This window comes from Purpureocillium lilacinum (assembly GCF_023168085.1).
Source record: "Purpureocillium lilacinum CBS 284.36 DNA, scaffold_3, whole genome shotgun sequence".
In the NCBI taxonomy this organism is placed as follows: Eukaryota; Fungi; Ascomycota; class Sordariomycetes; order Hypocreales; family Ophiocordycipitaceae; genus Purpureocillium; species Purpureocillium lilacinum.
This window is the reverse complement of record NW_027072113.1, coordinates 2,980,314-2,995,138: the sequence shown is the minus strand read 5'-3', so window position 1 is coordinate 2,995,138 and position 14,825 is coordinate 2,980,314. Positions and strand designations below refer to the sequence as shown.

The window sequence follows — 14,825 nt, the reverse complement described above, 5'->3', positions numbered from 1 at the left end:
GCGCCTAAGCCTCCCGTCGTCAGCACTTTCAGCAAAAAACTGGAATTATTGATGATTTGGCATGGCATCTCGTCCCAGAGGCAAATGCTGTGTTGTCGTCGTCGGGCGCTGAGGGGCTCATGCCGCCAGAAACGGCACCGATCGCCGTGCCAAGCGGATGTCGGCGGCGCGGACGACGACGGAGTGACGACACCGCGCACGGCAGTCACTCGATCCCCCCCTAAATTTCGACTGTTTCTGTTTCGTGTAACCGAGGAGATGCAGAAGGGGCGCAGAGGAGCGAGAGGGGGCGCCCGGCGGCGTCTGCGCGGCACGGAGGGGCTCCAATCTCCGCGAAACGTAGTTTGACAGATGCGAGCACGGCTGCGACGACGTCTCGTGTTCCCACCAAGAAAGAACCTGTAAATAGAAGTACTTGCCTGGGGCCGTGCTTCAGCGGCGGATTCTCGAGGCCCGCTCGTCGCAAGGGAAAAAAAAAGTCTCGCATGGCGCTGCAATGACGAGCTGAATCGGGGGCGCTCCCACGTGTTCGGGTCTTGGATGCCTCGCTACAGCACGGAGTGCATATGAGAAACCTGGAAGTACTTTGTACGACGTGGGCGATCTGCCGGTGCGAGGTTGCCCGCGTTCGGCCCAAGACGCTCCAAACTCCGAACCCTGCCCATCTGCCTTTGCTGCACTCTGGACGGAGTCCTGCACTAGGCGATAGCCCACATATGCGAGTCTCACTACTGGCAGTGGCTCGGTAGTTACGACGCAGCGACTGTCCAAGGCTCGATTGATGGCTGCCCTGCGACGCAACCGCACCGCGCTCGCAATTCAGCACGGGCCGCAGCATCTCTTCAAAGGCAAGACAATGGGGCGGGGCCGGCGCCCGACACCCTGGACACTGAAGACTTGCTTCCCGTCCCAAAAAGCACGGTAGCCATGGCCGCGACCGTCTTTTGCGCATGGCGAAATCGAACCGGGCCGCAACTCTATCAGCCGAAAAGGCACCGACCCCAATCGCTGGGCCTGCCGTGTCTAATTAGGGTCGTTGCTTTTTGCCAAGCTCCAGCATGAACGCTGCCTACTACGTGAAGGCCGAGGACGGGCCGGGCGAGTCGTTGACGACGACTACGTCCAGGGCAAGGGCGCCTTTGTCGTCGTCGTCGTCGCAAGCACTTGCATGCTTGGCACAGTACAGCACGCGCAACAAAAAGAGACAAAAGGACAAAGAACCGCCAACCAACGGCACGGGCTGCAAACTAGAGCCCGCTGCGAATAGCCTCGACGGCGCGTCGTCCGTCGTCGTCCGTCGCCGTCATGGCGCCATCGTGGGGAGATCCGATCGAGCCGGGGCAGACGGCGCGGTGGAGCAGCTGAGGTGAAGTCGGGGTGAAGCATTTCAGCGCTGGGCAGCCCCGGCGCACCGGCTCCGCTCTGGGCCGTGGGCCAGCTCCAGCCACGGCACGCCCGTCAGCACCCTGCCTGACTGGCAACTTGGCGCCATCACGGATGGGATGTGTGGATGGATGGATGGCGCCGTTGGTGTGCGCTGCGCTGCGTTGCGGTGCGTGGGTGGGCGGCTTGTTTGGGCCGTGGGGAGTTGAGGAATCACACCTCTTCCTTCCATCCTCTCTCTCCCTCTGCGTGGTGGGCTGCTGACCTCGCTCGCCTTGGCCACGCCCGGAGCCGACGCTAGGGCACCGTGCGTGGCGCCCGAGGAATGCACCGTGTGCCTGGAGCGTGCCCTCCAGGCGCAGGTGGTGTGTCGCTGATGCAGGTTCCCCTGCCGCCAGAAAGCTTGGGGGGGCTGAGCGCATCAGCCAGCGCCTGGGTCCAACGACGCACGCCTCCAATGGTCCTGGACAAGGGTTTGGCGGCGTGTCCGTTGACAAATGCGCAGCGAGGGGAGAGGGAGAGAAAAAAAATCGTCAACGATGCGGACTTTCAACGCTGAGGCGGGCGAAGCAAGCGAAGCGAAGCCGTTGCGATGCGGCAAGCATTGATTGTCATCCTTCCCCCCCCCGCGTCGATCCCGCGTGCGTCGCGCATTGATTTGACGGAGCCGCGCAATGACGGCGGTTCTTTCCAGCTTGCCAGCTCGCCAGCGACGACGACGACGACGGCATTGCAGCGACCGGGGGGCCCAGCGTCTGAGACAGATGGAGCCGATCCCCGACACGGGGGGGAATGGAAACCAGGGCAAGCCCGCCGACTGCTGGCCGAGTCGAGAAACGGGTTTTGTCTGAGACCTGCTTTGGCCTGCCAGCTCGCTACGCTACGCAGCGCTACCTGCAGAATCAAATGCCCAAAAAAATTGTGGAAATGGCGCGGCGGCCTCGCGTGTCAGTCCTGCAGGCTGGGACTTTCTGATCCAGCGGTGCTGCCAAACGAGGAAACCGCCTGACGGGCGACAGGGCGCCGTGCGTGTCGTGAGGGTGTGCTCGACGATGGGCTTGCGTGGGTGCGGCTCCCAGCTTCCCGTGCGTGCGATGCCACGGCGCTGCAGCCACTGAGCTCAGCGTCCGTCTGGAGACGCCGTGATGCCGGGCCGACAAACCGCGACGTGCCTGCACTTGCGGCACCGTTTGAAATAATCCGTTTGTGGTACCGTAACAGAGCAGCTAGCTGCCTCAAACCCACGAGACGAACACCCCACCGGGGGTTGGACAAGAGTGGGCTCCCCGGCAGTGAATGACGATGGATTCTGCTCTTCCGCGCGACCGTGAGCGGCTTGCTCGGAAGCGGAGCAGCCGGCGAGGGCTCCGGCTTGCTTCCCCGACTGTCGTCTGTCGTCGTCGTCATCACAGGCACGGCACTGCGCCTCGCGCCCGGGATACCATGCCGTGTAGATGGGCAGACAGCAATTGGAATCAATTCTTCTCTTGTGATTCGACTCGAACCTCGCCCGAGTCGACGTGCAAGGTGACTTGGGCGGGCGTCGACCTGGTAAACAGAGTTCGGCTGGCTCGCCTCGATGCCCCCGCGTTGTCGGCGATCGGGCCATCCCCTCACGTCTAGCGGACAAGAGACTGCGCCGGCGCCGTCACGCGCCAAGCTCGGGGGCGGTGGGTTCTGTCAAGGCTGCTTTGGCCGCCATCGGGGAGCGGATTCGAGGTGATAGAGTTTCGGGCGTGGCATCGCTTCCGCGCAGCCTCGACAAGCTTCATCGAGGGACCCCGATTTCCGGCCGCCCGTTGCGCCGCCCGTTGCAACGTGTGGGTAGGAAGAAGTACTTGTCAGCTACAGCGTAGCAGCTGATAGCTCCAAGTACAGGTAGTACTGGCGAAGCGCGTGGCGGAGAGTACCGTTGGAACGGTCCAGAGGCAGAAGCCGTTCAACAAAAAACGTTGAAACTCTGTAACTCGAACCACTGAACTCTGATATACTTGGTATGCTACCATGTGCTGCCGCACACAGCAGACAGGCTTCCCGAGTTCCCCCTTTTGCTGCCGTGGTGTTTCAACCTCTTCCGGCGGGCTGCCCCTGTGCACGCATGCAGGACCGCGCAGATCTGTCTCAACATTTTGGGCAGTTGGGCGGGCGAAAAAAAGTTATCTTTTCCATCTGCACGCGCGCTGCGAAAATAGATCTCGCATAAGGTACCTGGCGGGCTCACTCCCTCGAAACCCAAGGCAGGCCAAAGAGGCAGGGAGGAATACGGTGCGCAGACGCACAGAGACTCGCGGAGTCGAGCATGTCCATGCAACCACCTACAGTAGCAAACTCGAAGCGCCCCAGCCAACGCCCGCAACGTAACGCACCTGCCTCTGTCGGACAAATGTCGTCCAGACTGTCAGCGCGCCTGGGGCTGGTCCAGCGACCGACCAGCCCGCGCAGGGAACCCGGGGCCGTCCAGAGCCAATCACGACCCGCTGCCCGCCTGGGCTTGCTGCACCCCAGCCGGCCACCACCGGAGAGGGCGCTGGACTGGACCCACACCGTAGGCGTGCATCCTTTGGCTTGGTTCCTCTTAGCTGGGACGTGGGATAAAGGCGCCGGAACAGTGGTCGCAAGGACAGCTTGCTGTTGCTTTTGTGAGGCACTTGAATCGTGCATGCGGGCACGTATGAACGTACTCCGGGATTATTTCACCTTTGCCGAGTGTGCAAGAGGTTCAATCTGGGCCTTCTTACCTGGCTTAGTAGTTGGCAACCCGTGCCCTCAGCGCCGCCGCCGCCGGGCGTGGGCACTGCCGCGCCAGTCAGTCCTCCAGCTCCACCCCCACTGACGTGAGGCCCCCCCTTGGCGGGCGGTTGTCCAACCGTCCCAGCAGCACAGTGCCAGCGTGCACGGCCACCCGGCCATTCCCTAACAGACCCCGGTCGGCTTTCCCACCCCCCTCCCTCTCCACCCTTTCCTTTTCTCTCGCAGATGCCCTTCCGCTCTTCTCTCCTGCACTCCGCAATCCTCGCCTCGCTTCCTCGACCCATCATCGACCTGTTCCTCGCCCATCGCAGGCCGACTGCCGCCTCTCGCCTCCCTCCGCCCTCGCGTCGCCGCCTTCTTCGAGCGCGACGACATCCCGCGCACCGGGCGACGTCGAGCGAATTGCCAGCGGCCCCCCGACGATTGAGTTCTTTTTCGAGCCCGACCCAGCCCCCCTCGCTGCATGCAGGCGTGGCGTTGATCCTTCCCCCGGCCACAACGGCGACGCAGCGCCTCTCCTCAACGGCCGCGACGGTTTCGCCTCGCGCAGCCCATGCTGCCGACACAACGGCCAGCATAAACGTCGACGGATTTTTGCCCTAGCCCTGGGCCTCCAGCGGCGCTTTCACAAACCATCGAAATGGCCGTCGTAAATCAGGTTTTGCACCAAGCGGTCGCCCTCGTCGCGAGGGCGGCCACATCCACACCGGCAGAGACACCGACACCGACCTCGACAGGCGTCCAGAGCCCACAGACATCAAAGCCGACTGGCACAAACCAGAGCAACGACAACAACAATAATAACGGCGGGTCGAGTTCGCCACTTCTCTTCTTTGTTGCCCTCGGCTTTGGTGTCGTCTTTACCAACCTTTGGTAAGTCTGCTCACTTTTCGCGCCCAGCTCAGGGATACAGAGATTCCTAGGCACTCTGCTAGAAAGGCGCCCCACGGCTTGTTGGAACCGGTTTATTAATATGCAACGCAGGATCATCGTCGGTGTCAAGTATTGCTTCCGATACAACGCTCGCAACCGCGCCAGAATGACCAACGAAGATGGCGAGCCTATCAACCTGGAGACTGTGCAACGTCCCCATCGGCGGCGCCGCGAAAAGAAACTGATGACGATGGATGAGGTCAATGAGAAGTTCCCGATGATGAAGTACAAGAGTTGGGTTTCGGAGCGTGCCAGAGAGGGCCTGCCAACTGCGGGCGGAGTGTCTGTTCCTGCCAGCAGAGCGAACAGCATTCGCGACGCCGACGGCATCGTTCCCGACTTGGCTTCCAAAGACCGGCACTCGATCGAGGAGCCTCGACCCTCCAGCGAAGCCGCCAACCGCGCTCAGACGACACAAGTTGCGACGGAAACCACCGCCAAGAAGGACGTCGAAAAGCCGAAGCCCGAAGTCCAACAGACCGCCGACGCTGGCCAAACGTCTGGCACCCAAGACACTGCAGCTCCGACCCCGCCAGGGCTCCAGCGCGTGTCGAGCGAGGACATGGATGACGACGAGCACATCGACGCTGCTCTCCCTCCCGAATGCCTCTCTGCACCTGGCGATTCTTGCGCTATTTGCATCGACACCCTCGAAGATGACGATGATGTGCGAGGGCTTACCTGCGGTCACGCGTTCCACGCCGTCTGCGTCGATCCTTGGCTTACCAGCCGCCGTGCGTGCTGCCCACTTTGCAAAGCAGACTATTACACCCCGAAGCCGCGACCAAATCAAGAAGCCGACGCCAACGCTGCCAACAACAGCACTCTCGATCCTCGGAGCAATTCTCGCCTCAACTTACCAAACGGGCTGCGAGCCGCCTGGTTCCGTGGCTCCAACTCCAACTCAAACTCGCGGACCGGTTCGTCGCTATTGCGTACCGGCGGGAGCTCTCGACCACGTCGTGCCAATCGCGAGCAGACTTCAAGATCTGGTCAGCCAGAGCCTCCTGCTGATCAGGACAGCCCGTTACAGCCGGCGAACGGGGGCATGCTCTCGTCCGTCCGACAAGCTCTCCGATTTGGCCGCCGCAACAACAACGAGCAGACAGCTGCCTCAAACTCTGAAACAACAGCCAACGAGGCAGTCACTCCTTCGCAGCTCGAATCAGGGAATCGGCCGGCGGCGACGTCATCACACTGATGTGTTAGTCGAAAGCGAGGCGTTGCGTTGGCATCGGAAGTGCTATCAACACGACACGATGTCGCGGCTTCCGGATCCTGCTCTTTTTCTTTTCATGACCCCCTGTCACTAGCGATGGTGTTCTCTCCTTTCGCCCAGCCACGAGCTCGGGCGGTACCGTCATCACGAAGCCGACGTTTATACATGCCGTCGTGTTCATTCACGGCGGCCCTGCATTTTCTGATTTTTGCTGCCGAGGACGTCGCACATGCAGCCATTCGGTTCCTGGCGTGCAGCCAGGCTGGATGGCTTGAACCTTGAGCCATGTATATGTACGACCAGCCAGAGCACATCCTTGTGGTTGTCTCTCGAGTGTTCGTTGGGCACACAACAGCAGACCAGCCCCGAGTTGGAACGGCCAAGGCCCCACGGGACTGGGGTCGCCTCTATCCTCGCTTGCGCCGGGGCAGGTTCCTGTAAGACGACGTGGATGAAATGGGTTCTTTTATCTGCATGAGGATGAAGGGGATTGCACTGCGGGACTGGGAATGATATGGACTGGGATTTTTGCTTTGGAGCGGAGGAGTTAGGCGGCTATGTGGCATCCCTTATGGTTGCCAATGATTTCACCATGCGAAGAGAATCATGTCTCGATGCGGTTATGCAAGACTTTGTGCCACTTTCAGTTGTGACTGCTGTGATCCATATTTAAACGCCGATTGATGCTGTCTTCTCCAAGCCCAACAACAGACGAACAACTGACTAGAGGTACGAGCCTTTTTGGAAGCGCCCACCAAAATTGGCCGCTTTGGTCACCAGCTCCCTCCTCTGCGCCGTGCCAATCTTGCCTCCGAGCGCCATGTCTTTCTCCTTGTCAAACGCCCTCTTACTCGGGTCGTCCTCTTCCTCGCCCTTTGCCACGCCCTCATTCCTGCGCTTCTTGCTATGCTCATCGTACAGGCTGCCCCCGCGCTGGGCCTCGATGCTAGCCGCAATCCGACGATCCCTCTCCTCCTGCTCCTTGCTCCTCTGCCCCGCCGCGCCGCCCTGTCCTCCCGCGGCGGCGGACCCGTCGCCCGAGCGGCCGAGGACCGAGTCCTGCAGCCGGCGGAGCTTCTCTTCGGGCGTCTCGGTCCATATCGAGGACACACCATCGCCGCCGGCGCCGGCGCCGGATCCGGACGAGGCGGAGGGTTTGGAGGCGAACTTGCGGCTGCGCATGCGCGTCGGGTCGCGCTCCGTGTAGCCGCTCGAGGTGGGGGGCGCGAGCATCCAGGTGTCGCGCTGGGGGGCGGCTTCGACGGGGGGCATGGCTGGGCCGATGGCGTTGGCGCGCTTGGTGGTCGCGGAGGGGAGAGCGGGCCCGTAGTCGTCGTCTGAGTCTGAGTCTGAGTCTGAGTCTGAGGGCGCGGCGGCTTGCGGTTTGGGCGCTGATGATGATGCGGGTGTGGGTTGCGGCTGTGAGGGGGCTTGCGGACCCGGCCGGGACGATGCGGTGGGAGGCGGTGCAGGGCCGGTATCAGAGTCTGAATCGGACAGGTCTATCTCGTCTTGATTTGTGGTGGTGGCGGACGGCGGCAGCGCAGGCCCCACGACGGACCTGGACGGCTGCTGCGCGGGAGGCGGCGGCGGCGCGCTCGGCCCCATGCCGTCATCCGACTCGTCATCGTCATCGAGGCCTATCTCATCCGCGTTCGCAGGCGGCGCAGCGTCCCCGCGACGGGGTAACTTGCCGCTGGGAGAGTCGCCGCGCGCATCGCGGTCGTCGGCGCCGTCGTCGTCGGGCGTGCGCTTGCGCTTGGAGAGGTGCGGCGGGAGTTGCGGGCCTATGGAGGACATGGCGTAGCTGAGTGGGCCGGGCGCGGGCGAGGCTCCAAGGGGGGAAGGAAGGGGGAAAGGGAAAGGGGGGTTGACGGGATGGAGATGAGGAGGAGCGTGGGTGGTTGTGTAGGAGGAGGAGGAGGAGGGATGGTGGTGGGATGTCACTGGGGATGGTGGTTTTTGGCTGCGAGCTGTTTTGCGCAGGGGGCGTGATTGGGCGGGGCGAGGTGGGTGGGCCCCTGGGTGTTGCACAGGCCGTCGAGCGACTTAGACGCATCACAACAATTACGTATGGACTTGAACTTGTAGTATGGAGGCCTGATGAGGTGGTTTCTTGGCAAAAGATATCCATAATTAGCCAAGCTTGTACAGAAACACAGACGTTGACGCTTAAGTCTCTGTCATGTCACCCTGGTTCCCGGTATGCCTATGCACAGAAGGCATGCCGCATCCAGTCATGCCACTGGCAGCAATTACGTTCGGCCGTACACTATATAGGGGTAAATTGCCGTCCAATCATGGATATGTGTAACGAAGACAAGTCGGCGTTCCTAACCTGCTGCATGTTGTGACATGGCTTCACCTGCGAAGGCCGGCCTGGGAGATCTGGGCGCGTGATGTTGCATAGTTGCTCGCGAACAGTGGAATGCTTCAAGGCCAACTACGTAACCTCCCATGATGATTGAGGAAGCAGGTTTGGGAGCGGAGAACGTACCCCTCGATGTATGAGAAATGGTATCACCAGGGGCAAGAGGGAGCAAAAGACGATGCATAAGGTGAACCTCATTTTGAATAAGAACCTGGTCTGGCTAATGGATGCTGCATTTAGGGATTTGTCCAGGTGTAGTTGATCATAAAATTAAGATTCAAAAAAAAAAGAGAAGGCTCTAGCACTGGCCCCAGAGAACCTATTCATAGCAAATAGAAAGTAGGTCGTGAATCGCAGTCTACGCCTTACGTGGAGTTGAGTAACAGTGAGAGAGGTTCCAACTACGGGGAAGAGCGACAGGTTGCACGAAGAGCAACCAGACAATGGTCACAAAAGACTCGCGTGAGGGTACTGATCCACGTACATGCACGCATGATTGCAACAACAAAATGCTCTTCAGCGAAAGATAAATCGTGCCCAACGACCTGAGCATTGCCATACACTGGCAGGTTGAGCAACCTCTCCTGTATTTCATAGTGACGACGTCTCATGGCAAGGCAGCACATTCCGGCCTCAAGGCCGTATACTACGTTGTAAGCCAATCCGGAGCTGGGAGTGCCCCTTGAGTAATACTTAAGCTGCCACTTCGTATCCTGGCATTGCCGTCCGCGCGAGACTGAAAATACAGCTGCCATCCAAAGGTGGCGTCTTGAATCATGAGACGGTGCAAGGGAAACAAGTAACAGCATGTGCCTGGAAATGCGGGGAGTCCCGAGTCGTCAGCGCCCACTTACACCCCCAACGGGAAATCCCCGGCCCGCAACAGCTACAGGTACCTCCAACCGCCTGCAGCGCAGGATCCCGCCAAGCTCCAGCCTCCGACACCACCACCTGTCCCGCACATCGCACGCCTCGCATCAGGCTCGCGGCTGGAGGTTCCGAGCCGATTCCTGGAAGGCAATCGTGGTCGCGACCGCGGCGATCACCACCGACAGTTGCGGTGCCGAAAGCGACCGAGAGCGACCGACCAACGCCGCCTTCTACGAGCCCGCCCCCCAGCTCCGCTCTGAGCTCGCCAAGCTCATGACGATTACGCCGCGACACTGGGACGATGTGATGGAAACCGAAGCGCAATGTCTGACACAGAAGATGCGCCTCCGGCGAGCGGCGAGAGCCCTGGCGGCGGAGAGACGAGCCCGCCCCCACGCGACAATGCGGACGCCGATGTCCCTCAGCTCGAGGGGCCGTCGTCCGATTCGGGTGCGATAGGATCAGCCGACGGCTCCGAGCAGGCCCCTCGCAACCACCGCGATGCCATCCGCGAGCAATTCGAGGAGGGATCCGAAGTGAGCTCCATGGATGCCAGCTTGGTGGACGCTGTGCCGCGAAGAGTCGGCAGCCCGGTCGAGTCGGTGACCTCTGCCCTCGGCTACTCCCCGTCTGTGCAAGTATGTCGAGCGTCAATACAAATGGCATGAGCACAAGCTGACGAGACAAGGGTTCTTTGATGTCCTCTCCCGGAAGTAGCGTTCTGCCGTCGGTAGCCTCACGAGCCGGCCTGCGAAGCCCCACGCCATCGTTCCGACCGTTCGACAGACGTTTCCAGTCCCGCATCTCGAGCTCTTCCTCCTCGCACACGCTGCGGCCTTCCTCTCCCGCCTTTCTGTCGCCACACAGCCGCAACGCCTCCCTGAGCTCCAACTTTGTGCTCGACCAGGCAGAGGCCGACACGCCTACACCGCCGTGGGAGGTCGTGCGGTGGACGAGGCTCAAGAAGATCAACGGCCAGGCCTTCTCGGAGGCCGGCCGTCGCAACTTTGGCGCGCCCACCTGCCTTGCTGTCTCGGCGACAATTGTCATGGGAACCTCAAAGGGTATAATCTTAATATTTGACTACAATCAGAATCTCAAGATGATCATCGGACAAGGCACCAAAGGTAGGCAAAGCTGGTGTTCCCTATTCGCAAGTTGCAGGACTGACACGCCGTAGCCGTCGAATCTGGCCCACTCACCGCACTCGCTATATCTGCGGATCATACCACCATTGCTGGCGGGCACGCCAACGGCAACATCTTTACCTGGGACACGTCCAGGGCGGCGCGGCCATTTCTTACCATTCCACACCTGGACGATGCTCAGGCGCAGAACCATACTGCCGATGGGCACGTGGAGAACGTGTCTGTGATTCATCTGGGCTTCTTGGGAACACGACATACTGCTCTCGTTTCGGCCGATGACCGAGGGATGGCCTTCTCGCACCTTGCAACAAGAGGCACGGGCGCGCTCGGTCGCACGGTCAAGACGACGAGGATACTGGGCCGATATCCCAACGCACCGACTCCTGCTGGGAAGCCGCTCAAGCCGAGCACAGTTCTTTCATTTGCGCCCCTGCCGCTGGGCAACGTTGAGCAGGCCACAGACTCGATGGGCTTGACAGCCATGCTCACCCCGTACCTTTTGGTGATTGTCTCTACAACCCCAGTTGCTCAGACCCAGCACAAGTCGGCCAGGCCAAAGGACGTCCCAGCCCACAGCGCCATGACTGGCTGCTTAGCCTGGTTCCCGGCTGTCAAGTTAAAGGTGCCCGACCCCGTCACGGGGAGCGACGTGTCCAAGGTCAAGCTCGTCTACTGCTGGTCGAATGTCCTTACTGTGCTGGACGTGGACGAGGTACCGAGCGAGGACAAGGACCAGCCCCCGTCGCTCAAGTTCAAAGCGCGCAGCAGATGGAAGTGTGAAGAAGCCATTGTTGCGGTCCAATGGCTGAGCCGCTCCGTCTTGACAGTCCTCACCATCTCACAGAGGTTGATCGTGCTGGAAGACAGAAGCATGCGAATGACCGACGCCATCGACCTGCTACAAAAGTACATATACCACAAGGATCTGTTCTCAAAGCAGCTTCACACGTTGGTAGAACAGCTCGATGAGGCTGATCAGACCATGCACGGCGTCGTAGCCGATGCCTTCTACATGAGCTTCAAAGCGTACAAAGGAAGATTGTTCCTTCTCGGCTTCAACGAAGTGTCCATCGGAGCACTGTCAAACTGGGCGGACCGGCTCATCGCCATGATGGAGAACGGCGACTACCTGGGTGCCATTCGACTGGCAACTTCATACTACACTGGCGATGCCGACAAGCTTACGGTCGGGCTACCAGAGGATATCAAGCTGCGACACTCGATGGTTCAGGACAAAATCATGGAAATCATCACGGCGTCGCTCAAGTATGCGTTTGGGCAGAGACAAAAGGGCAGCCCCGAAGCCGACGACGATCACTTGCGACAGCTAGCCGAGACGTGCTTTGTTGCCTGCCAAGCGATTGGCACGACAGACTACCTGTTCGACGACATGTACGATTGGTACGAAGGCGCCGATGTGAGCGGCATCTTCCATGAGACGCTGGAGCCGTACATACTAGACGAAGACATTACTGTTGTGCCCCCCGGCGTGGTGAAGGACATGGTCACTCACTACGTTACCAAGGGCTGGGAGAGCAGGCTCGAGGAGATGATTTGCCACATGCAGACGGCAACCCTTGACCTAGACCAGGTCACGCTTCTCTGCAAACAGCACAGCCTTTACGACGCCCTGACGTACGTCTGGAATCAGGCGCTCGGCGACTACATAACTCCAATGATCGACCTATTGAGTCTCCTGCTGCCGTTGATGACAAACGGGGACAGCACCGCACAGACCGACGACTACTACAGCGTCAACGCGCTAAAGATCTTCCCATACCTTTCGTATACCCTGACGGGGAGAATATACCCGAACGGAGAGATCATGGAAGAGGAGACAGCGGTCAAAGCCAAATCCGAAGTCTACTGGTTCTTCTTCTCGGGCAAAACCATTGAGTGGCCGTCGGGCAGCGGGCGCGAGTTCTTGACTCGGCCGGGAGACGAATCGGAACCGGCGTTTCCATACCTGCGCATGATTCTCAAGTTTGACGCGCCCAGTTTCTTGAGCGCGCTGAATGAGGCCTTTGAGGACGGCTTCCTCAACGACTCTCCTGACAAGCAGGTCTCTGGCGGGTCGCGGATGGACATGCCCGAAGAGCAGATCTTTGGTTTGACCATCAATCGCCAGTACATCATCACGATCCTGCTCGACGTCATGAACTCGGAAGACTTTGCACCCGAGGATTCCATCTACCTCGACATGTTCATTGCGCGAAACCTACCCAAGTTTCCGCAGTACCTCCTGTTTTCTGGATCGACACTTTCCAAAGTCCTCGTGGGGTTATGCAACTACCCAGGCGAGGACCTGGCGGACGATGCTCAGCTCAGCGCAGAGTACCTCTTGTCGGTGTATCACCCGTCAGATATGGCTGCGATGCTACCTCTCTTCAAACAGGCCGGCTTCTACCGCATCTTGAAGCGCACGTTCAAGGTCGAAAAACAATACGCCAAGTTGTTGACTACGTACTTTGAGGATCCCGAGGACCAGGAGGCTGTTTTCGACTGCATCTCCAACTGTCTCCGGCCGCAAACCGGCTTGGACAGTCGGCAAAGCAGAGAGATGCGGCAAGTGATTGAGGAGCACGCACGAGATCTCTTGACCCTCAGCCCAAGGAGGACGGCGAACACTTTGAGACATCAAGATGCCGCTCTCCACCGACACGTAATTGAGTCGGCACAGGACGAGCCGGAGCTGCAGCATGCCTATCTGAAGGCCCTGCTAGAAGCCGACCGTCCATCAGACGAACAAGGCGAGCCGCTGGATCGAGATCTGGTGGAACGCTATGTCCAACTCATGTGCAAATTCGATCCACAGCATGTATCCGACTACGTGGAAACGGTTCAATCTACAGATCTCCGGCTTGACGTCCTGCTGCCGACAATGGAGGCCACACAAGTCGTCGATGCCGCCGTCGTGCTCATGGCCCGAGACGGTCAGATAACGGACGCCATGGAGCGACTAGTCAAGCATCTGTACACTCTCGAGTCCGCGATGCAAGGCCTGTTGAGCGGCAGCGAGGAGCAGAACGGCGGTGATGTTGACCTTCAAGCATCGGCCGAGGAGCTTCTCCACGGCTTGCAAAAGTATGTCCATGTCGGCATTTGGCTCTGCCAGGGCCAGACGAAAACGTCCAGGAAGAGCACCGTCGTCCAAAAGAAGTCATCGTCGCCCAAGGACGAACTTTCAGCAGACGAAGCTCTATGGCTGACGTTGATTGATGCCTGCGTGCAAGTCACAAAGCGCCTGTCGCCAGCAATGGTGGCCGTAGCCAGTGATGAGGAGGTCGACGACGAGAAGTTACTCTCGCTGCTTCGGTCGTTGGTCCAGCATACTTTTACGGCGCTTCTGACGGCGACTTCCAGCCAGGCGCACAGTCAGTCGAGCAGCAGGATGCTGTCCAACGCGGGCTCGAACCTATCCTTTCTGCGCATCCTGAAGGCGTTTCTCACCCAAGCGGCTGCCTCGTCGCCCAACCTGGCCGACCTCCGCGGGGTCCTGGCATCCATCTTCTCGGCCTATGCGTACGAGGAATCGATCTTGCGTCTGTCGAATCGTCTTCTGGAGCGAAGCCTGTTTGTCAGCGTCAATCAAGCCGTCGAGCTGCGACAGCGGGGCTGGCGGCCGCGAGGGTCTACGTGCGAGGCGTGTGGGAGGCGGGTCTGGGGGCCGGGCGTCGCCGGCGGCGTCGTCTTCGAAGCCTGGGAGGACAAGCAGGCCATTGAAGAGACGGCGAGGAAGGATAGGAAAGCGCGGGCCGCGGCGAGGGCAACGGGCAAGGCGGGCGAGTCGGACGGCAGGAATAAGGGCAAAAGCCTTGACACGCGCCCGTCGAGCATGCTTATCGAGCCCGACGCCACGAGCGGCGGCAAGGATGCGCCTCTGGGGCCGCTTGTCGTGTTGGCCTGCCGGCACATCTACCATCAGAGCTGTCTGGATGCGCTGCAGGAGAGGCATGAGAACGGGGTGCTGGGACGCGAGCGAGAGTACAAGTGTCCCGTTGATGGGTAGGATGGGCATGTATGCATGTGTGTGTGCCTGTACAGTAGCCATGATGTCGAGATGAGCGATAATGAAGCGTTCTTTTGCAAATCACATTCACGAGGCGGCTGCTGAGATTGAGTGAGGCGAATTCTTGCTGTTCTGACGGTG

At 59.9% G+C, this 14,825-nt stretch overlaps 3 protein-coding genes across 3 annotated transcripts; 2 read left to right on the top strand and 1 right to left on the bottom strand.

Moving 5' to 3' along the window:
• Window positions 1-4,774: 4,774 nt before the first annotated feature.
• PLICBS_004479 (uncharacterized protein) lies at window positions 4,775-6,268 on the top strand (the record flags this gene model as incomplete). Its single annotated transcript, XM_018326173.2, has 2 exons — window positions 4,775-5,007; window positions 5,119-6,268. 2 exons carry the CDS (start codon window positions 4,775-4,777, stop codon window positions 6,266-6,268), a joined length of 1,383 nt encoding a protein of 460 aa, XP_018175925.2.
• Window positions 6,269-7,009: 741 nt separating this feature from the next.
• PLICBS_004478 (uncharacterized protein) lies at window positions 7,010-8,086 on the bottom strand (the record flags this gene model as incomplete). Its single annotated transcript, XM_018326174.2, has 1 exon — window positions 7,010-8,086. The coding sequence occupies one exon, from the start codon at window positions 8,084-8,086 to the stop codon at window positions 7,010-7,012; it is 1,077 nt and encodes a 358-aa protein (XP_018175926.2).
• A 1,764-nt stretch (window positions 8,087-9,850) lies between these two features.
• Window positions 9,851-14,684, top strand: PLICBS_004477 (vacuolar protein sorting-associated protein 8; the record flags this gene model as incomplete). The annotated part of the gene is made up of 3 exons (XM_018326175.2): window positions 9,851-10,165; window positions 10,216-10,654; window positions 10,708-14,684. The coding sequence occupies 3 exons, from the start codon at window positions 9,851-9,853 to the stop codon at window positions 14,682-14,684; spliced, it is 4,731 nt and encodes a 1,576-aa protein (XP_018175927.2).
• Window positions 14,685-14,825: the final 141 nt, after the last annotated feature.